This window comes from Oncorhynchus kisutch, unplaced genomic scaffold (assembly GCF_002021735.2).
Source record: "Oncorhynchus kisutch isolate 150728-3 unplaced genomic scaffold, Okis_V2 scaffold3549, whole genome shotgun sequence".
Classification (NCBI taxonomy): Eukaryota; Metazoa; Chordata; class Actinopteri; order Salmoniformes; family Salmonidae; genus Oncorhynchus; species Oncorhynchus kisutch.
Genome location: NW_022265494.1, coordinates 183,670 through 206,486, shown reverse-complemented (window position 1 = coordinate 206,486; position 22,817 = coordinate 183,670). Strand labels below are relative to the sequence as shown.

Below are 22,817 nucleotides of genomic sequence, written 5' to 3'. Positions count from 1 at the left end.
CTCCTGTTAGAAGATCCACACTTCCAGGAGGCTGCAGAAGGAGAGAGGCTGTGTGGTTGGACCTAACTGACCCTCCTGCTAGAAGATCCACACGTCCTGGAGGCTGCAGAAGGAGAGAGGCTGTGTGGTTGGACCTAACTGACCCTCCTGCTAGAAGATCCACACGTCCAGGAGGCTGCAGAAGGAGAGAGGCTGTGTGGTTGGACCTTTCGTAAGACATTGCTCCAGCTCCCCAAGAAGGTTGATCATCCTGGAACTTGACTCAGTTCCTTTTCTCAACACCATGTCGATGATGTCACGTGCCTTCTCTGCCCTCTCAGCTATTCCCCCTTTCGTGAGTCCATTTCCTCATTTCCTTCAGACAGAGTGACTTGCAATCCCATAAAGAATCTAAGGAAGGTCTTTGGTCAAGATGACAACATGGTGATGTGTATCTTTGACTAGCCTCACACAGTGACACTCAAAGTCAATCTTAAATGAATCATTATTTATTGTCAGTGAGCTGGAGAGGTTCCAACCAACTCAATGCACCATAGTACACATGTCAATCAGAGGCTATGCCTGGGGCAGCCACAGCAGTTCTAATATATGGCTATACACAGACAAGTTAAATTTGCATGATTTAGCATAATTAATGAATCATTACTGTTTGCTTCATTCATGTGACGGGACCAATACTGGTTCATAACATTTGACAGACCAACACCTCACCAGTCTTCTTCTCTCTAAGCTGAGACCTTGAAACTGAGATATCTCCTTCTCAAACCAACGTCTGGCCTTACTGCCAAATTACAGCTACTGATAGTGAGGATTTCTACAGTCAGCCACTTAATGAACACACAAATTAGTTTACAGAACAGCACATGAATAAAACACAGACATTTGTTAAAAGAATAGCACAAACAAACATTTCCCTTAAAATCATTTAAGTGTCTTTGTCCACAGACTAGGAGACAGGCCTCAGCATCTTCAGATTAGGAGAAGTGTCTTTGTCCACAGACTAGGAGACAGGCCTCAGCATCTTCAGATTAGGTGAAGAGGTGTCTTTGTCCACAGACTAGGCGACAGGCCTCAGCATCTTCAGATTAGGTGAAGTGTCTTTGTCCACAGACTAGGAGACAGGCCTCAGCATCTTCAGATTAGGTGAAGAGGTGTCTTTGTCCACAGACTAGGCGACAGGCCTCAGCATCTTTAGATTAGGTGCTAAAAGACAGAGGATGGAGGAGAAGGGAAGAGGGAGATCAAAAAGTAGGGAGAAGGAGTGAGATACACCTGAGATAATGATGTGATGATGGTACTATGATACACCTGAGGTAATGATGGTCCTGTGATACACCTGAAGTTATGATGTGATGATGGTCCTATGATACACCTGAGATAATGATGTGATGATGGTCCTGTGATACACCTGAAGTAATGATGTGATGATGGTCCTATGATACACCTGAGATAATGATGTGATGATGGTCCTATGATACACCTGAGATAATGATGTGATGATGGTCCTATGCTACACCTGAGGTAATGATGTGATGATGATCCTATGATACACCTGAGATAATGATGTGATGATGGTCCTATGCTACACCTGAGGTAATGATGTGATGATGATCCTATGATACACCTGAGATAATGATGTGATGATGGTCCTATGATACACCTGAGATAATGATGTGATGATGGTCCTATGATACACCTGAGATAATGATGTGATGATGGTCCTATGATACACCTGAGATAATGATGTGATGATGGTCCTATGATACACCTGAGATAATGATGTGATGATGGTTCTATAATAGAACTATAATGAGAAACATTTATTACAGGCAGCAACACAAAAACATGGTTCCACTCTGAAAAAATACTTTCTCTTTGATCTGGGTGGCTATGTTTTTATTTGACCTATATTTAATCATTCCACATATTCAAGGGAGGGAGAAAAGAAACCGGTCTTACCTAGATTCACTCAAGAACTTAACAAGATGGTGTTCGTGTTCACTGAGAGCTTTGAGACAAGCTCCCATCACTTCTGGTCCTTTAGGGAGGACTGCATTCAGTAGTTCTCTCATTCGCTCCTGTTCAGTTGTTTCAGCTTTTATTCTGGAGTACTCTTCATCACCAATCATGCTCTTTGACAACAGAACATCTGCTATTGGCATTGGGTTTTTGACTCCCTGAATGAGTTCAGCCCTGTGTTTCTTCAGAAACGCCTCAGCAGGAATCCCAGAGAGTGTTAATGCTGAAGGGGGGTGAATTAAATGAATATGTCTTTAGGGTGAACAGCAGCTGTTTCTACATCTAACAGTCTCTCCAGTTCCTCTGATAGTCATGTCTTGTTTTGAGCTGACTCCAGGGTTGTCGTCAATTCATTTTCAAGTCAGTCAAAATTAAACCAGTTTCTTCAACCATTACGGATACTTTTTGGAATTTGTCGAACGGAACACGGTTTTGATTTTCAGAGCATAATGCGCAACCCAAATGGTGTTTTTTTGTGATAAAAGTCATATTTATCGAACAAAAAGAAGATTTGTTGTGTAACTGGGAGTCTCGTGAGTGGAAACGTCTGAAGATCATCAAAGGTAAGCGATTCATTTTATTGCTTTTTCTTACTTTCGTGACCAAGCTAACCAAGCTAATATAAGGCTAAGCTGTTGTAGCATTGAAAGCTACACTCACAAAAGCTTGGATTTCTTTCGCTGTAAAATATATTTTCAAAATCTGACACGATAGGTGGATTAACAACAGACTAAGCTGTGTTTTGGTATATTTTACTTGTGATTGCATGATTCTAAATATTTTTTGTAATATTTATGCATTTGGTGCCCTGCAATTCAGCGGTTGTTTAGGAAAGTGATCCTGTACTCAGGATGCGTAGCGCAGAGAAGTTAAATTACGATAGATAAATGGCTGGTTCTTTTTTCCCAACACCGTAGGTTCATGTACTTTGACATAAAGCGGTCAAATTAGCACTCTATATTCGTTTTTGACCTTTAATCCCAGAAAAATGTCCATAACTCAAAAAGCATTGAGGCTTTGATGCCATCTTGTTCGGGGTCAACTGCCCATTACGCCAAACCTATGCTCACCAAGTTTCGTCTTCGAAAACTTTTCCGTTTAGGAGAAAAGGCCACGTCGTCATTGGTGATGTTTCGTACATTTGCAATATGATTCCATTCACCCTCTGGTGGGATATATCGGGACAGCGAAAAAACGACCAACATTTTTAAATGTAATCAAACGGAAACCGAATGTCCGAGAAACTTCATTAGATGACTTCCTGAAAGATCTGGCCCCCGTGCACGGCACACCACCGTCCGCAAATTTTACAAACGTTGGTGGACGTCTAGTAAGAGACCGTACATTTGCAATATGGTGTTTCTCACTAACCATACGGCAAATGTCAAAATGTTCCCTTCATGTATGTAAATGTGATCGTTTTTTATTTTTAATACATTTGCAAAAATGTCAAAACCTATTTTTGCTTTGTCATTATGGGGTATTGTGTGTAGATTGTTGAGGAAAGAAAACAATTGAATCCATTTTAGAACAAGGCTGTAATGTAAGAAAAAGTCAAGGGGTCTGAATACTTTCCGAATGCTCTGTAACTCTCATGTTAACTTACTAGTTGAATGGGTGTCAGTGACGTATTCTGTCGTCCACCCTGATCTGTTTTACCTGTCTTTGTGATTGTTTCCACCCCCCTCCAGGTGTCGCCCATCTCCCCATTACCCCCGTGTACTTATTCCTGTATTCTCTGTTTGTCTGTTGACAGTTTGTCTTGTTTGTTCAAGTCAACCAGTGTTGTGTCTCAGTTCCTGTTTTTTCCCCAGTCTCTCTTTTCCTGTCCTCCCGGTTTTGACCCTTGCCTGTCCTGACTCTGAGCCCGCCTGCCTGACCACCCTGGCTGGCCCTGTCCCTGACCCCGCCTGCCTGACCACTCTGGCTGCCCCTGTCCCTGCCTGCCTAACCACTCTGGCTGCCCCTGTCCCTGACCCCGCATGCCTGACCACTCTGGCTGCCCCTGACCCTGACCCCACCTGCCTGACCACTGTGGCTGCCCCTGTCCCTGACCCCGCCTGCCTGAACACTCTGGTTGCCCCTGTCCCTGACCCCGCCTGCCTGACCACTCTGGCTGCCCCTGTCCCTGACCCCGCCTGCCTGACCACTCTGGCTGCCCCTGACCCCGCCTGCCTGACAACTCTGGCTGCCCCTGTCCCTGACCCCACCTGCCGACCTGTACCTTTAACCCACCTCTGGTCTACTGACCCCTGCCTGCCTGACCACTCTGGCTGCCCCTGTCCCTGACCCCACCTGCCGACCTGTACCTTTAACCCACCTCTGGTTTACTGACCCCGCCTGCCTGACCACTCTGGCTGCCCCTGTCCCTGACCCCACCTGCCGACCTGTACCTTTAACCCACCTCTGGTTTACTGACCCCTGCCTGCCTTGACCTGTCTTTGCCTGCCCCTGTTACAATAAACACTGTTACTTGGACTGTCTGCATCTGGATCTTACCTTGGTCCTGATAGTACTCATCTGAAAGATAAACAACATGAGGTTATATCATATATGTCATTATGGGGTATTGTGATGTCATTATGGGGTATTGTGATGTCATTATGGGGTATTGTGATGTCATTATGGGGTATTGTGATGTCATCATGGGGTATTGTGTGTAGATTGATGAGGAAAGAAAACAATTGAATCCATTTTAGAACGAGGCTGTAATGTCAGAAAAAGTGGCAAAAGTCAAGTCAATACTTTCCGAATGCTCTGTAACTCTCATGGTTACTTACTTGTTGAACGGGTGTCAGAGATGTATTCATCTGAAAGATAAACAACATGAGGTTATATCACTCTAAACAGCATCTGGTACTAAAGTACAAAGTGATGATTGACATGTGCTCCTACCTCGTGATACTATTTCTTTCCATACTGTCCTCTCATCATCACCGAATAACTCCATCTCAATGTCAATCCCTGTCATTTTCACAACCGCCTTGAAAAAGCTTGGTGTGGTGTCTCTTTGTATGAGATGAATCCTCTGGAGGGAGAGAGAGAGAGACTGCTTTAGCAATGTGAACATGTTTCCCATGCCAATAAAGTCATTTGAATTGAATTGAGAGAGAGAGAGAGAGAGAGAGAGAGAGAGAGAGAGAGAGAGAGAGAGAGAGAGAGAGAGAGAGAGAGAGAACAATGCATAGAACTGTGACTTAAATGTCAGATTCATGTTCTTAGTCAACTAAAACTGTACCGGTGGATTGATGGCTGTAGAACAGGGAATGTTCAGTCTGAAGTAACTATTCAGTTTGAAGGACCGCTCTGGTCTTGTGATGGGTATCCTTTTAGACCCTTGAAACTTTGTTTCCTGTTGTTCCACAACCTGTGAAACGAGGCACGAAATACCCAGCCAGTCAATGTATAGTCTGATTCAAACATGATTCAGAAAACTCAAAAAGCGTTGAGGCCTCGACACCATCTTGTTCGGGGCCAACTGCCCATTATGCCAAACCTATGCTCACCAAATTTCATCTTGGAAATCTTTTCCGTTAAGGAGAAAAGCAACACATTTATCTTCATTTAATGAGTGTCAACATAACTAACCAGTGGTGCAGTTTAAGGTCATCTCTATAATAATGGCACCTCACCAGTATTTGCCCGGGGTTACTGGGGAACAGGTATAGGCGTGGAATTAGTGTTTCCTTCATCACTGACAGATAGAGCATCAGCTCACAGTGGACGTCTACGTACCAAGACAGTAATCTCAGTATCAGAGAGATAGCTGAGAACTTGGGATGGAGAATCTTAGCATGGAATCTGGTGACCTCATGCACTTCCTCTAAAGAAACTCCATGTTTCTCTACATGAAGAATCTTCATCTCATTCCTCAGGGAAGGGTTGGTCCCTGAACAACACAATAAAAAGGAGACAGTAAGACAAATCTTGTATTATTCATTATTCAAAAAAAACACAAAGAATATGCAGTACCAGATCACAGTAAACTCAAACTCCCATAATAGTTCATTCATTAATTCAGGAAGTGAAACTCAGTTACATGGAAATGTCTTTCTGAATACTATTTCTACATGGTTTTACCTAAACAGACAAAGTGTGGCAGATGAACTTCCTCCAGTTCACCTAACTCCATAGTGATGTCCAGCAATGGACCACCTTGTGTGTACTGCATGTCTTTCTGAAGTTGACTGTAGGGTTCCCAGTTCCTGAAGTGATACTTCAGAATGACATCTCTCTCACACAGCCAGCGGAGCCCAGACACTGTGCACTCATAACTCCCTTTGGGTGTCCTGTGTCTGAGGGCAACAACAAGATGTGGTAGAGAGGGTCAATGGTCAAATGGAGAGGTTGGATTAGAAGACTATTCCCAAAGGTAATGGGGAAATACACTAGCAAGTGGAATGAAATGTTAAAAGTAGTTATTTTACCTGAACATTGTCACTCCCTGGACAGAGGAAGTCAAGGGTTCAATCTGAAGCCAGTGTGTGGAGTCCTGAACAAGGACAAGCATGTCAGTAATACATATGGGGCCTGTTTCCTGGACACAGATTGAGTCTAGTGCTGGACTAAAAAGCATGCTCAATGGAAGTTTCAATAGAAAGTTCTTTAAGGTCCAGGACTAGACTTAATGTGTCCGGGAAACTGGCCCATTAACCAAAGTACCTCATCAAATATATTTATTCAATGTTACATGGAATGCTGGTGATTTATCAATTAAACTGTCTAATGACAAAATATGACACCAGCTAAAATCCTGCATGACTACAAGCAGAACACAGGACTGCCTATATCCCAGTATGAATGGTTGGTCAGTACACACCTGGCTTTGAGACTGTGTTTATATTACTAAAGCAGAACACAGGACTGTCTATATCCCAGTATGAATGGTTGGTCAGTACACACCTGGCTTTGAGACTGTGTTTATATTACTAAAGCAGAACACAGGACTGTCTATATCCCAGTATGAATGGTTGGTCACTACACACCTGGCTTTGAGACTGTGTTTATATTACTAAAGCAGAACACAGGACTGTCTATATCCCAGTATGAATGGTTGGTCAGTACACACCTGGCTTTGAGACTGTGTTTATATTACTAAAGCAGAACACAGGACTGTCTATATCCCAGTATGAATGGTTGGTCAGTACACACCTGGCTTTGAGACTGTGTTTATATTACTAAAGCAGAACACAGGACTGTCTATATCCCAGGATGAATGGTTGGTCAGTACACACCTGGCTTTGAGACTGTGTTTATATTACTAAAGCAGAACACAGGACTGTCTATATCCCAGGATGAATGGTTGGTCAGTACACACCTGGCTTTGAGACTGTGCCTGACTCCTGCAGGTATGTAAAAGTAGGAATTGACATAATGACTTACCTCAACATGGTCACAAGTCTTACAGCTCTGAGGAATCCCTGAAGTCAATAGTAGTTGTTATTTAAAATGGACAATCTCATGTAATAATGAATTAATAATTATTAAATAGAATTGTAATAAAAATGAATATAAGTGAGAAAAAGTCACAGAATGTACACACATCAGCATACCATAATCTGACATTAGTGTTAATAACACTCACATTTCTCAGGTCCAGACTTTATACAACTCTCCACCATGGTCTCTGGTATTCTCAGGTCCAGGCTTGATCCAACTCTCTCCACCATGGTCTCTGGTGTCCTCAGGTCCAGGATGGATCCAACTCTCTCCACCATGGTCTCTGGTGTCCTCAGGTCCAGGCTTGATCCAACTCTCTCCACCATGGTCTCTGATGTCCTCAGGTCCAGGCTTGATACAACTCTCTCCACCATGGTCTCTGGTGTCCTCAGGTCCAGGCTTGATACAACTCTCTCCACCATGGTCTCTGGTGTCCTCAGGTCCAGGCTTGGTACAACTCTCTCCACCATGGTCTCTGGTGTCCTCAGGTCCAGGTTTGATCCAACTCTCTCCACCATGGTCTGGTGTCCTCAGGTCCAGGCTTGATACAACTCTCTCCACCATGGTCTCTGGTGTCCTCAGGTCCAGGCTTGATCCAACTCTCTCCACCATGGTCTCTGGTGTCCTCAGGTCCAGGCTTGATCCAACTCTCTCCACCATGGTCTCTGGATTTGGTAAAGCAGAAGGATAGACTGTGATTGAACTAAATACAACTTAAAGGCTTTATATAGCATACATACAGTCTTCATAAGCAGTACAAAGGGTGTATAAAGGGTGACAGGACAGCTCCCTATGTAGGCTGCATTGCCTAAATGTGACATAACCCACTATGTCACCTTCCATAAAGTCAATACTGATGGTGATATTTAACTAGGCACAGTCTAACTGTCTATAGGTCCAACCGAACACATTAAAACACACCACTACCACTAATCTAACTGTCTGTAGGTCCAACAGAACACATTCAAACACACCACTACTACTAATCTAACTGTCTGTAGGTCCAACAGAACACAACACACCACTACTACTAATCTAATTGTCTGTAGGTCCAACAGAACACATTAAAACACACCACTACTACTAATCTAACTGTCTGTAGGTCCAACAGAACACATTAAAACACACCACTACTACTAATCTAACTGTCTGTAGGTCCAACAGAACACATTAAAACACACCACTACTACTAATCTAACTGTCTGTAGGTCCAACAGAACACATTAAAACACACCACTACTACTAATCTAATTGTAGAAATGATTCAAGAGGAAAACAAATGATAAAACATCGCTATGACTCACCTCTGAATGTGTTGGTCATCGATCTGACACAGGGTCAATGAGGTGTAGTCAGAGGAGTACATTATAAACCCAGGATAGAGGGGTTCAGTGAATGTGGTGTGTTCTGTGTAAAGGTGTGTCAGTGTACCAGAGGAGGACACACTATAGAAGGACAATGTACCAGCTGGCCAGTCCAAATACACTCCAACTCTGTCAGAATCAGGACAAGTATCTGGTCGACTGTATCTGATGACTCCATTATGGTAAAAGTTATAAGCACTATCATAGCAGACTAAACACCAGGACGTCCTATTGTGTCCAATCCTATGGTCACTCTCCCTTCCCTTTCTCTTCATTCCTTTGTACGCCACACCAATGAAAGCCCCGTCACCATCCCTCTCCACCTCCCAGTAATAACGACCTCCAGATAAGCCTTCTCTGCAGAGAACTTGGGGATGATCCAATCTGTCTGGATGGTCTTCATAATGCTGGTCCTCCACCACCCGTGTCACCTTCCTGTTCCCCTCAGACAGTATCAGGTGTGGGTTTGCTGTATTTGGGTCCAGGGTGAGATGACAGGCATCTGTAGACAAAAGGAGAGTTTAGTTTAAAATGTTGTTTTGTAGTTATAGAACAAGTATTGATTAGTTACTATGTTACTATAGTGCTGAATATGCAGTTAATTAGGATTGAAGAGACTTACATTTCCTCATCCCTGATTTCAGCCTGCACTCTCCACCATGATCCACACTGTAGGAGAAACAGGTTATTGACTGACAAAGACCTAATAAAGCAGTCAACATTTAAACCATATTGTTGTGTTCTGGTGCACAATCCCAGTTCATTACTATCCTACCTACTGCATACAGAACAGAGTACAATTCATTACTAGAGACATACCGGTATTCTATCCTACCTACTGCATACAGAACAGAGTACAATTCATTACTAGAGACATGCAGGTATTATATCCTACATACTGCATACAGAACAGAGTACAATTCATTACTAGAGACATACAGGTATTCTATCCTACCTACTGCATACAGAACAGAGTACAATTCATTACTAGAGACATACAGGTATTCTATCCTACCTACTGCATAGAGAACAGAGTACAGTTCCAACAGGATATCAGAGATGCAGAGGAAGAGTATTCATGTGGTGATGATGTATGCTGTGTTGGAGTGCTCAGCCTGCTGGGTGAACTTCCCCTTAATTCTACCATCATGTCCTCATGTTACTGACCCTACTACACTACATATGACACAACCGCTGCTCACACTATCAGGACATCTATTCTGACTTACTTCAGCTTCATCAGTTTATATGTGGGATCCACCAGAGCAGCTGAAAGCAGTCCCCCTGCAGAGTCTCCTGGGTGATTGTAGCTCAGGTCCAGCTCTTTCAGGTGGGAGGGGTTTGACCTCAGAGCTGAAGACAGAGCAGCACAGCCCTCCTCTGTGACCAGACAGCCAGACAGCCTACAGAGAGACACACAACAGCTGTCTAGGTTGATGTACTGGTGTCAATCATCTTGTAGGACACCCATACATTTGTCCATGACACAAACATTGTGATGAAATATTAGATTATTTGTTTAACTCAGCTCAGTACCGACCTGACTGAAACAGCTGTACTTACCCCAGTGTGTGTAGTTTACAGTCTGGATCCTCCAGTCCAGCAGACAGCAGTGTAACTCCTGAGTCCTGCAGGTCATTGTCTCTCAGCTCCAGATGTTTCAGTTGTGAGTTGGGTGAACTCAGGACTGAGGCCAGATCTGAACAGCAACCCTCTGTCAGACCACACTGACCTAGACTAGAGGGCAGAAGAGCACATGATTGACAAATGTTTAAAACATCCACATAATAACTCATACTGAAGATATTTTACTCACACTAGTGTCTGTATGTTGCAGAGCGGACTGGTTAGTCCAACACAGAGCAGCTCCACTCCTCTGTCTCCCAGGTCATTATAGCTGAGGTCCAGTTCTCTCAGGGGGGAGTTTGGTGTCTGCAGAGCTGAGGCCAGAGTCTCACAGGATTCATATGTGATTTTACAGTCAGCCAGTCTGGAGAGAGGAGATATGTTGATACACTGTTAAATATGCAAAGATTTAAGAATAATGTTATTCATTAAGACAACAACAGAAGGAAATTATTAAACAATGTTAAAAACATACACATACTTACTATATACAAAATATATAAACACACAGTGGATACTGAAGATTACGGACATATTCAATCAATCCTTATCCCAGTCTGCTGTTCCCACATGCATCAAGAGGGCCACCATTCTCCCTGTTCCCAAGAAAGCTAAGGTAACTGAGCTAAACGACTACCGCCCCGTAGCACTCACTTCTGTCATCATGAAGTGCTTTGAGAGACTAGTCAAGGATCATATCACCTCCACCCTACTTGACACCCTTGACCCACTCCAATTTGCTTACCGCCCAAATAGGTCCACAGACGACGCAATCGCAACCACACTGCACACTGCGCTAACCCATCTGGACAAGAGGAATACCTATGTGAGAATGCTGTTCATCGACTACAGCTCGGCATTCAACACCATAGTACCCTCCAAACTCGTCATCAAGCTCGAGACCCTGGGTCTCGACCCCGCCCTGTGCAACTGGGTACTGGACTTCCTGATGATCCGATCCCAGGTGGTGAGGGTAGGCAACAACATCTCCCCAATAACTTCACACTCAACGTCAACAAAGCAAAGGAGATGATTGTGGACTTCAGGAAACAGCAGAGGCAGCACCCCCCTATCCACATCGATGGGACAGTATTGGAGAGGGTAGTAAGTTAAGTTCCTCGGCGTACACATCATGGACAAACTGAATTGGTCCACTCACACAGACAGCGTCGTGAAGAAGGCGTAGCAGCGCCTCTTCAACCTCAGGAGGCTGAAGAAATTCGGCTTGTCACCAAAAGCACTCACAAACTTCTACAGATGCACAATCGAGAGCATCCTGGCGGGCTGTATCACCGCCTGGTACGGCAACTGCTCCACCCACAACCGTAGGCTCTCCAGAGGGTAGTGAGGTCTGCACAACGCATCACCGGGGGCAAACTACCTGCCCTCCAGAACACCTACACCACCCGATGTTACAGGAAGGCCATTAAGATCATCAAGGACAACAACCACCCGAGCCACTGCCTGTTCACCCCGCTATCATCCAGAAGGCGAGGTCTGTACAGGTGCATCAAAGCAGGGACCGAGAGACTGAAAAACAGCTTCTATCTCAAGGCCATCAGACTGTTAAACAGCCACCACTAACATTGAGTGGCTGCTGCCAACACACTGACTCAACTCCAGCCACTTTAATAATGGGAATTGATGGAAATTGATGTAAAATATATCACTAGCCACTTTAAACAATGCTACTTAATATAATGTTTACATACCCTGCATTACTCATCGCATATGTATAAACTGTACTCGATACCATCTACTGCATCTTTATGTAATACATGTATCACTAGGCCCTTTAAACTATGCCACTTTGTTTACATACTCATCTCATATGTATATACACTGTACTCAATACCATCTACTGCATCTTGCCTATGCCATTCTGTACCATCACTCATTCATATATCTTTATGTACATATTCTTTATCCCTTTACACTTGTGTGTATAAGGTAGTAGTTTTGGAATTGTTAGGTTAGATTACTCATTGGTTATTACTGCATTGTCGGAACTAGAAGCACAAGCATTTCGCTACACTCGCATTAACATCTGCTAACCATGTGTTTGTGACAAATGCATTTGATTTGATTTGAGATATTGAACTCACACTAGTGTCTGTATGTTGCAGAGTGGACTGGTTAGTCCAACACAGAGCAGCTCCACTCCTCTGTCTCCCAGGTCATTGTTGCTGAGGTTCAGTTCTCTCAAGGGGGAGTTTGGTGTCTGCAGAGCTGAGGTCAGAGTCTCACAGGATTCATGTGTGATTTTACAGTCAACCAGTCTGGAGAGAGGAGATAATTATAATTAGTGAGATATACAAATCGTTCATTATAATGCACAATCGTTGCACAAATGTACCTAACCATAAACATCAATGCCATTCTTAATCAATACACAGAAGGATATATTTTTTTTTAAACCTGCATATTTAGTTGAAAGAAATTCATGTTAGCGGGCAATATTAACTAGGGAAATTGAGTCATTTCTCTTGCGTCAGGGTATATGCAGCAGTTTGGGCCGCCTGGCTCGTTGCGAACTGTGTGAAGACCATTTCTTCCTAACAAAGACCGGAATGAATTTGCCCAAGTTTGACATAATCATGACATAACATTGAAGGTTGTGCCAGAGTCTCACAGGATTCATGTGTGATTTTACAGTAGGATGTAACAGCAATATTTAGACTGAGGGATGTCACCCGTTCGATAAACTGCGGAACGGTTCCGGATATCACTGAAAGAATAAACGTTTTGTTTTTCAGAAATGATAGTTTCCGGATTTGACCATATTAAATGACCAAAGGCTCGTATTTCTGTGTTTATTATATTATAATTAAGTCTATGATTTGATATTTGATAGAGCAGTCTGACTGAGCGTTGGTAGGCAGCAGCAGGCTCGTAAGCATTCATTCAAACAGCCCTTTACTCTGTTTGCCAGCAGCTCTTAGCAATGCTTGATGCTGCCTATCAACTCCTGAGATCAGGCTGGCGATACTAAAGTGCCTATAAGAACATCCAATAGTCAGAGGCATATGAAATACAAATGGTATAGAGAGAAATAGTCGACGCGTCATAATTCCTTTGCGGCTGAACTCGAAAGGGGTTCCTTCATTATTTTACCGTTCGTGTCTTCCATAGAGAATGTCTTGATCTACTTCAAATACAGTCTGTGTTTTGTGCTTAAAACGCCTCAGAGTTTTGATAGTCGTGTAAATCTCGGTAGGATAAGGTAACTTTTGTCAACATATTTTCAGAAATCCACTCTACAATTAGTTTTTAAATCTTCGCTAATATTTAGCCAATATTGATCAGAGTTACCTTGTCCTATGGATATCTACACAGTTATTAAATTGGCAAGGTGGTCTAAACCTACACGAAACAGACCTGATTTGAAGGGAATCTAAAAATATCTTATGGAATATATGAATGAAAGAACCAATTTCAGATTTTGCTGGAAGGTGTCATGGGATTTATGACTCACACTTTGGTAGTCAATACATACCATGTCCATTATTAAAATAGGATTTCCTGCATATAGAAATTACAGATGTTTTCAACATTCATCACAGGTAACTTCAACTCTAGTTTTATTATTCAAACAGTTGAGAGTATTTGTGTCTCCTAAGCAGACTCTTCAGTATCCCTGTCACTTCAGAGAGCTGTGTGTGTGTGTGTGTGTTTGTGCGCGTGTGTGTGTGTACGATTATATTAATTTTACAGACAGCAGAGACTGGCAGAGCACCAGTGTGGGACAATGACATTGAATTGGCAACAGGGAAAGCAAGGTGTCTAATTTGTGATAATTGTCATTATTAAAAATATATTTAAAAAAATACAAAATCGTCCAATTAATCGGTTTCGGCATTTTTTGGTCCTCCAATATTCGGTATCGGCGTAAAAATCATAATCGGTTGACCACTAATGTCGATACACTGTTAAATATGCAACGCTTTAAGAATAATGAGATACATTAAGACAATAACAAAAGGACACATGATTCACCAATGCTAAAAACATACTATCTCACTCAAGATATTCAACCTTAGTTTGATATATTTATCACATTGTATGTATGTGTAACGGTTTTCATATAGTGAAGGAGAGTCAGACCAAACTGCAGCGTGTCGATTGCGATCCATGTTTATTTAAACAAACGTAAACACAACTAAACACTACAAAAAATAAACGAAAACAGCCTATACTTGTGTCAACTAAAATCAAACAAGGACATCAAGACAATCACCCACAACAAACTCAAAGAATATGGCTGCCTAAATATGGTTCCCAATCAGAGACAACGATAAGCACCTGATTGAGAACCACTCCAGACAGCCATAGACTTTGCTAGATAACCTCACTAGCTACAATCCCAAATATATACACACCAAAACCCCAAGACAAAACACACCACAATACAAAAACTCCATGCCACACCCTGGTCTGACCCAATACATGAAGAAAAACACAAAATACTTAGACCTGGGTGTGACAGAACCCCCCCCCCTAAGGTGCGGACTCCCGAACGCACCTCAAAACAATAGGGAGGGTCCGGGTGGGCGTCTGTCCATGGTGGCGGCTCCGGCGCGGGACGTGGAACCCACTCAGTCAATGTCTTAGTCCCCTCTCCTCGCGTCCCTGGATAGACCACCCTCGCCGCCAACCATGGCCTAGTAGTCCTCACCCAGAACCCCACTGGACTGAGGAGCAGATCGGGAGTGAGAGGAAGCTCAGGAGTCAGAGGAAGCTCAGGAGTGAGAGGAAGCTCAGGAGTGAGAGGAAGCTCAGGAGTGAGAGGAAGCTCAGGAGTGAGAGGAAGCTCAGGAGTGAGAGGAAGCTCAGGAGTGAGAGGAAGCTCAGGAGTGAGAGGAAGCTCAGGAGTGAGAGGAAGCTCAGGAGTGAGAGGAAGCTCAGGAGTGAGAGGAAGCTCAGGAGTGAGAGGAAGCTCAGGAGTGAGAGGAAGCTCAGGCAGGTAGATAGATCTACCAGATCCTGGCTGGCTGGTGGTCTCAGCAGATCCTGGCTGACTGGCAGATCCTGGCCGACTGGCGGATCCTGGCCGACTGGCGGATCCTGGCAGATCCTGGCCGACTGGCGGATCCTGGCTGACTGGCAGATCGTGGCCGACTGGCAGATCTGGAAGAGTCTGGTTGACTGGCAGATCTGAAAGAGTCTGGTTGACTGGCAGATCTGAAAGAGTCTGGTTGACTGGCAGATCTGAAAGAGTCTGGTTGACTGGCAGATCTGAAAGAGTCTGGTTGACTGGCAGATCTGAAAGAGTCTGGTTGACTGGCAGATCTGAAAGAGTCTGGTTGACTGGCAGATCTGAAAGAGTCTGGTTGACTGGCAGATCTGAAAGAGTCTGGTTGACTGGCAGATCTGAAAGAGTCTGGTTGACTGGCAGATCTGAAAGAGTCTGGTTGACTGGCAGATCTGAAAGAGTCTGGCAGATCTGGAAGAGTCTGGCTGACTGGCACTTCTGGCGGATTCTGGCTGACTGGCCCTTCTGGCGGATCCTGGCTGACTGGCACTTCTGGCGGATCCTGGCAGACTGGTGGATCCTGGCTGACTGGTGGATCTAACTGATCCTGACAGACTGGCGACGCTGGGCAGACTGGCGGCGCTGGGCAGACTGGCGGCTCTGGCTGCTCCTTGCAGACTGGCAGCTCCTTGCAGACTGGCAGCTCTGGCTGCTCCATGCAGACTGACAGCTCTGGCTGCTTCATGCAGACTGGCAGCTCTGGCTGCTCCATGTAGACTGGCTGCTCCATGCAGACTGGCAGCTCTGGCTGCTCCATGCAGACCGGCGGCTCTGGCTGCGCTGAACAGGCGGGAGACTCCGGCAGCGCAGGAGAGGAGGAAGGCTCCGACAGCGCTGGAGAGGCGGGAGACTCCGGCAGCGCAGGAGAGGAGGAAGGCTCCGACAGCGCTGGAGAGGCGAGGCACACTGTAGGCCTGATGCGTGGTGCTGGTACTGGTGGTACTGGACCGAGGACACGCACAGGAAGCCTGGTGGGGGGAGCTGCTACCGGAGGGCTGGGGTGTGGTGGTGGTACTTGATAGACCGGACCGTGCAGGCGCACTGTAGCTCTTGAGCACCGAGCCTGCCCAACCTTACCTGGCTCGATGCCCACTCTAGCCCGGCCGATCCGAGGAGCTGGAATATACCTCACCGGGCTATGCACCCGCACTGGGGACACCGTGCGCACCACTGCATAACACGGTGCCTGCCCGGTCTCTCTAGCCCCCCGGTAAGCACAGGGAGTTTGCGCAGGTCTCCTACCTGGCGTAGCCATTCTCCCTGTGAGCCCCCCCAATAATTTTTTGGGGCTGACTCCCGGGCTTCCATCCGCTCTGCCGTGCTAGCTCCTCATAATGCCGCCTCTCTGCTTTTGCTGCCTCCAGCTCGGCTTTGGGGCGACAATAGTCTCCAGGCTGATCCCAGGGTCCTTTACCGTCCAGTTCCTCCTCCCATGTCCATTTCTCCAGGTGGTGCAACCTCTCCCACTGTAGCTGCTGCTGCTGCTGCTGCCTCTTCTCCTGTAGCACCTTTGGGCGGCTACGCTCCCCTGGTTTAGCCCAGGGTCCTCTCCCGTCGAGGATCTCCTCCCATGTCCAGAAATCCTTCTTACGCATCTCCTCTTTGGGCTGCTCCTGCCTGTTGACACGCTGCTTGGTCCGTTTGTGGTGGGTGATTCTGTAACGGTTTTCATATAGTGAAGGAGAGTCGGACCAAACTGCAGCGTGTCGATTGCGATCCATGTTTATTTAAACAAACGTAAACACGACTACTACAAAAAATAAACGAAAACCGAAAACAGCCTATACTTGTGTCAACTAACATCAACCAAGGACATCAAGACACTCAGGACAATCACCCACAACAAACTCAAAGAATATGGCTGCCTAAATATGGTTCCCAATCAGAGACAACAATAAGCACCTGATTGAGAACCACTCCAGACAGCCATAGACTTTGCTAGATAACCCCACTAGCTACAATCCCAAATATATACACACCAAAACCCCAAGACAAAACACACCACAATACAAAAACTCCATGCCACACCCTGGTCTGACCCAATACATGAAGAAAAACACAAAATACTTAGACCTGGGCGTGACAGTATGTTTCTGCATATTTACCAAGATATTCAAATAATGTTAAACATACACATACTAACTAAATACAAACTATATAAACACACAGTAGATACGGAAGATATTTAACTCACACTAGTGTCTGTATGTTGCATAGTGGACTGGTTAGTCCAACACAGAGCAGCTCTACTCCTCTGTCTCCCAGGTCATTGTCGCTGAGGTCCAGTTCTCTCAGGGGGGAGTTTGGTGTCTGCAGAGCTGAGGCCAGAGTCTCACAGGATTTATATGTGAGTTTACAGCGATCCAGTCTGGAGAGAGGAGATAATTAGTGAGATATACAAATCCTTCATTATAATGATACTGTACACATCAACTCAATAACAGAACTTACAGTGCTCTCTTGCAGGTTTTCACTACGGGCAGCAACCTCTGATAACCTTTCTCTGATGTGTTGTATGTCTTCAGGTCAAACTCCTCCAGCACCTCCTCTGACATCAGTAACAGGTAGGCCAGGGCTGAACATTGGTCAGGTTTTAGTCTTGTTTCTGAAAGAGTTCCTGAATGCAGGGAGGTCTGCATGTCTTCAACTAGAGAGTTGGCACCAAGTTCATTCAGACAGTGGAACAAGTTGATGATCCTTTCTGGTGAGGATTCCTCCTTGATCTTGTCTGAAAGGTACCTGACTGTTCTCTCAACTGTTTCCTCATTGGTCTGTGTTGTACTTCCTGTCTGTGTCAGAAGGCCTCGTAACAGATTCTGATTGGACTCCAGTGAGAGACCCAGAAGGAAGCGGAGGAACAGGTCCAGGTGTCCATTCTCACTCTTCAAGGCCTGGTCCACTGCTCTCCTGTGTAAGTCAGACAACTGGATTGACTCCTTCTCTTCATCATCACTAGAGAAAACATTTTCCTTCTTGTCCAGACATGATTCTAAAGCATGCACTGCTGCTAGAAACTCCTGAATGCTCAGATGCACAAAGCTGTAGACCTTGTCTTGGTACAGCCCAGATTCCTCTTTAAAGATCACTGTACACAATGCTGAGTACTCTGATGCCTCTGTGACATCAAGGCCACACTCTCTCAGTTCCTCCTCATAGAAGATCAGGTTGCCCTTCTGCAGCTGTTGGAAAGCAAGTTTTGCCAGTTTCAGGATCATCTCTTTGTCTGACTGAGACAGTTCCTTTGCGTTTGTCTCTGTGGCTTTGTGGTACTTCTTGTTCTTCGCAATGATTTGGATGAGAATGAAGTGTGAGTACATCTGGGTCAGAGTTTTGGGGACTTCATCATTCTCTGCATCTTTCAGCATCATCTCAAGGACAGTGGCTGATATCCAACAGAACACTGGCATGTGGCACATGATGTGGAGGCTCCTTGATGTCTTCATGTGTTTGATGATTTCATTGGCCAGTTTCTGATCTGTGATTTTCTTCCTGAAGTACTCCTTCTTCTGTGGATCATTGAACCCTCGTACCTCTGTCATCTGGTCAACACACTCAGGTGGGATCTGATTGGCTGCTGCAGGTCGTGAAGTTATCCAGAGTAGAGCAGAGGGAAGCAAATTCCCCTTGATGAGATTTGTCAGCAGCACGTCCACTGAGGTTGGCTTCGTGACATCACAACACTTCTCATTGTTTTTGAAGTCTAGAGGAAGTCGACACTCATCCAGACCATCAAAAATGAAAACAGTTTTTGTTTCACCATCTTCAATGCTGTCAATTTCTTTCAGCTCTGAGAAGTAGTGGGAAAGAAGTTGCATCAGACTGTATTGGTCCTTTTTCAGGTTCAGATCACGGAAAGGAAGAGGAAACATGAAATGAACGTCCTGATTTGCTTTTCCCTCTGCCCAGTCAAGGATGACCTTCTGCACAGAGACTGTTTTTCCAATGCCAGCAATTCCTTTTGTCAGCACAGTTCTGATAGGTTTGTCTTGTCCAGGTAAAGGCTTGAAGATGTCGTTGCATTTGATTGGTGTCTCTTGTGTGGTTCGTTTCTTGGATGCCATCTCTATCTGTCTAACCTCATGTTCATTACTGACCCCTCCACTTCCACCCTCTGTGATGTAGAGGTCTGTGTAGATGTCCTTGAACAAACTTTGATTTCCATGGTGTCCAATTCCTTCAGATATGTGTTGATACTTGTGTTTCAGTTTAGCCTTAACGTCTTGTTGGACTGTCAGCAGAGTTTGACCTGTAGGAAAACAATGAGAGTTGGGACTCATAAGTTTGTGTGTGTGTTTTATAAGGGCCTTTGTACCGTTATTTGTGATATTGTATGAAACACAGTCTTACTTCTTCTGTCCAGAAGGTTGTGTGTGATCTTTAATACATCCTCCCTGTCCAAACTCTCCACTTCATTATTGTCATCTGGTAATGGTTCCTGGCTGAAAGCAGGTGGCTGATCACTCTTCATTGATAGCAGGCTGGTTGTAGGTGACTCTGCTCTGGGCTTCTGGACACTGAACAAAACAGGGAGACAGAACACCTCATCAATATCACATCAAATCCTCATCTACTTCATTTTAACAACTGTATAATGGAACTTCTAGAAGTCCTGATGTTTCTTATAAAGCTACAGTCTCCAATTGGTAAATCCATTTTTGGCCTTTTAAATGAATGATGTACAGTTATGGCCAAATGTTTTGAGAATGAATATTAATTTTCACAAAGTCTGCTGCCTCAGTTTGTATGTTGGCAATTTGCATATACTCCAGAATGTTATGAAGAGTGATCAGATGATTTTCAAAGCTCCTCTTGCAAATGAACTGAATCCCCCAAAAACATTTCCACTGCATTTCAGCCCTGCCGCAAAAGGACCAGCTGACATCATGTCAGTGATTCTCTTCTTAACACAGGTGCGAGTGTTGATGTGGATAAGGCTGTAGATCACTCTGTCATGCTGATTGAGTTCGAATAACAGACTGGAAGCTTCAAAAGGAGGGTTGTGCTTGGAATCATTGTTCTTCTTCTGTCAACCATGGTTACCTGCAAGGAAACACGTGCTGTCATCATTGCTTTGCACAAAAAAAGGGATTCACGGGCACGAATATTGCTGCCAGTAAGATCTCACCTAAATCAACCATTTATCGGATCATCAAGAGCTTCAAGCAGAGCGGTTCAATTGTTGTGAATGAAGGCTTCAGGGCTCCCAAAGTCCAGCAAGCGCCAGGACCGTCTCCTAAAGTTGATTCAGCTGCAGAATTGGGGCACCACCAGTACAGAGTTTGCTCAGGAATGGCAGCAGGCAGGTGTGGGTGCATCTGCACGCACAGTGAGGTGAAGACTTTTGGAGGATGGCCTGGTGTCAAGAAGGGCAGCAAAGAAGCCACTTCTCTCCAGGAAAGAAAGTCAGGGACAGACTGATATTCTGCAAAAGGTACAGGGATTGGACTGCTGAGGGCTGGGGTAAAGTCATTTTCTCTGACGAATCCCCTTTCCGATTGTTTGGGCATCCAGAAAAAAGCTTGTCCAGAGAAGACAAGGTGAGCGCTACCATCAGTTCTGTGTCATGCCAACAGTAAAGCATCCTGAGACCATTCATGTGTGGGGTTGCTTCTCAGCCAAGGGAGTGGGCTCATTCACAATTTTGCCTAAGAACACAGCAATGAATAAAGAATGGTACCAGCACATTCTCTGAGAGCAACTTCTCCCAACCATCCAGAAACAGTTTGGTGACGAACCATGCCTTTTCCAGCATGATGGAGCACATTACCATTAGGCAAAAGTGATAACTACGTGGCTCGGGGAAGAAAAAAAGATCAATATTTTGGGTCCACGGCCAGGAAACTCCCCAGACCTTAATCCCATTGAGAACTTCTGGTCAATCCTCAACAGGTGGGTGGACAAACAAAACCCCACTAATTCTGACAAACTCCAAGCATTGATTATGCGAGAATAGGCTGCCATCAGTCAGGATGTGGTCCAGAAGTTAATTGACAACATGCCAGGGCGGAAGGCGGAATGCAGAGGTCTTGAAAAAGAGGGGTCAACACTACAAATATTGACTCTTTGCATCAACTTCATGTAATTGTCAATAAAAGCCTTTGACACTTATGAAATGCTTGTAATTATACTTCAGTATTCCATAGTAACATCTGACAAAAATATCTAGACACTGAGTTACAGACTTTGTGAAAACTAATATTTGTGTCATTCTCAAAACTCGTGGCCACGACTGTAGACCTGCATTTGATATAATTTGGGAACACTTTTCCCTTTAGTTATATATCTTTAAGAGAAATGTATATTTTACATTTAATCTCTTACCACTTAGAACTGGTGTCTTGAGTCATTTTAGAGTCAGTGGTCCCGTCCTCTGTCTCCCCAAAGAGACTCATTTTAGACGCAGTGGTCCCCTCCTCTCTCTCCCCAGAGAGACTCATTTTAGAGGCTGTGGTCCCCTCCTCTCTCTCCCCAGAGAGACTCATTTTAGAGGCAGCGGTCCCCTCCTCTGTCTCCCCAAAGAGACTCATTTTAGAGGCAGTGGTCCCCTCCTCTCTCTCCCCAGAGAGACTCATTTTAGAGGCTGTGGTCTCCTCATCTCTCTCCCCAGAGAGACTCATATTAGATGTAAGTCAAAACTCACTCAGCTAGAATAAGAAGAAACAGAACAGTCAATATTCTGAACATTGTTGAAGAACCATTAACAATGACAACACATTTACTATCTGTGGTCAAAGAGTTCAATCAGCGACTTCATATTGTATCCAACATACACAGTCCACTATGTTATTAAAGATACACAGTCCACTATGTTATTAAACATACACAGTCCACTATGTTATTAAACATACACAGTCCACTATGTTATTAAAGATACACAGTCCACTATGTTATTAGACATACACAGTCCACTATGTTATTAAACATACACAGTCCACTATGTTATTAAACATACACAGTCCACTATGTTATTAAACATACACAGTCCACTATGTTATTAAACATACACAGTCCACTATGTTATTAAACATACACAGTCCACTATGTTATTAAACATACACAGTCCACTATGTTATTAAACATACACAGTCCACTATGTTACATACACAGTCCACTATGTTACATACACAGTCCACTATGTTATTAAACATACACAGTCCACTATGTTATTAAACATACACAGTCCACTATGTTATTAAACATACACAGTCCACTATGTTATTAAACATACACAGTCCACTATGTTATTAAACATACACAGTCCACTATGTTATTAAACATACACAGTCCACTATGTTACATACACAGTCCACTATGTTATTAAACATACACAGTCCACT

The 22,817-nt window shown here is 44.3% G+C and overlaps 1 protein-coding gene across 2 annotated transcripts; it reads right to left on the bottom strand.

Moving 5' to 3' along the window:
- Positions 1-472: 472 nt before the first annotated feature.
- Positions 473-21,981, bottom strand: LOC109878769 (NACHT, LRR and PYD domains-containing protein 12). 2 transcript variants are annotated; one of them, XM_031820604.1, is made up of 21 exons: positions 21,802-21,981; positions 19,828-19,994; positions 17,932-19,726; positions 17,675-17,848; positions 12,554-12,727; positions 10,639-10,812; positions 10,386-10,559; positions 10,052-10,225; positions 9,445-9,491; positions 8,763-9,324; positions 7,604-8,123; positions 7,402-7,439; positions 6,447-6,511; positions 6,100-6,314; positions 5,755-5,908; positions 5,258-5,386; positions 4,915-5,047; positions 4,800-4,829; positions 4,519-4,539; positions 1,960-2,242; positions 473-1,203 (listed from the first exon to the last, which is right to left on the bottom strand). In XM_031820604.1, the coding sequence occupies exons 1-11, from the start codon at positions 21,960-21,962 to the stop codon at positions 7,943-7,945; spliced, it is 3,783 nt and encodes a 1,260-aa protein (XP_031676464.1). In that variant the 5' UTR covers positions 21,963-21,981; the 3' UTR covers positions 473-1,203; positions 1,960-2,242; positions 4,519-4,539; positions 4,800-4,829; positions 4,915-5,047; positions 5,258-5,386; positions 5,755-5,908; positions 6,100-6,314; positions 6,447-6,511; positions 7,402-7,439; positions 7,604-7,942. The 2 variants fall into 2 exon arrangements, with proteins under 2 accessions (XP_031676464.1, XP_031676465.1); XM_031820605.1 differs by lacking the exon at positions 10,639-10,812.
- Between the last annotated feature and the right edge of the window lie 836 nt (positions 21,982-22,817).

Coding starts and splice junctions, on each gene's coding strand:
- LOC109878769 (XM_031820604.1), bottom strand. CDS start 21,962: ATGAGTCTCTCTGGGGAGAGAGAGGAGGGGACCACAGCCTCTAAAATG. Junction 10,813..12,553: donor TGCAACATACAGACACTAGT/GTGAGTTCAATA, acceptor TCCTCTCTCCAG/ACTGGCTGACTGTAAAATCA. Junction 8,124..8,762: donor GATGACCAACACATTCAGAG/GTGAGTCATAGC, acceptor TACCAAATCCAG/AGACCATGGTGGAGAGAGTT.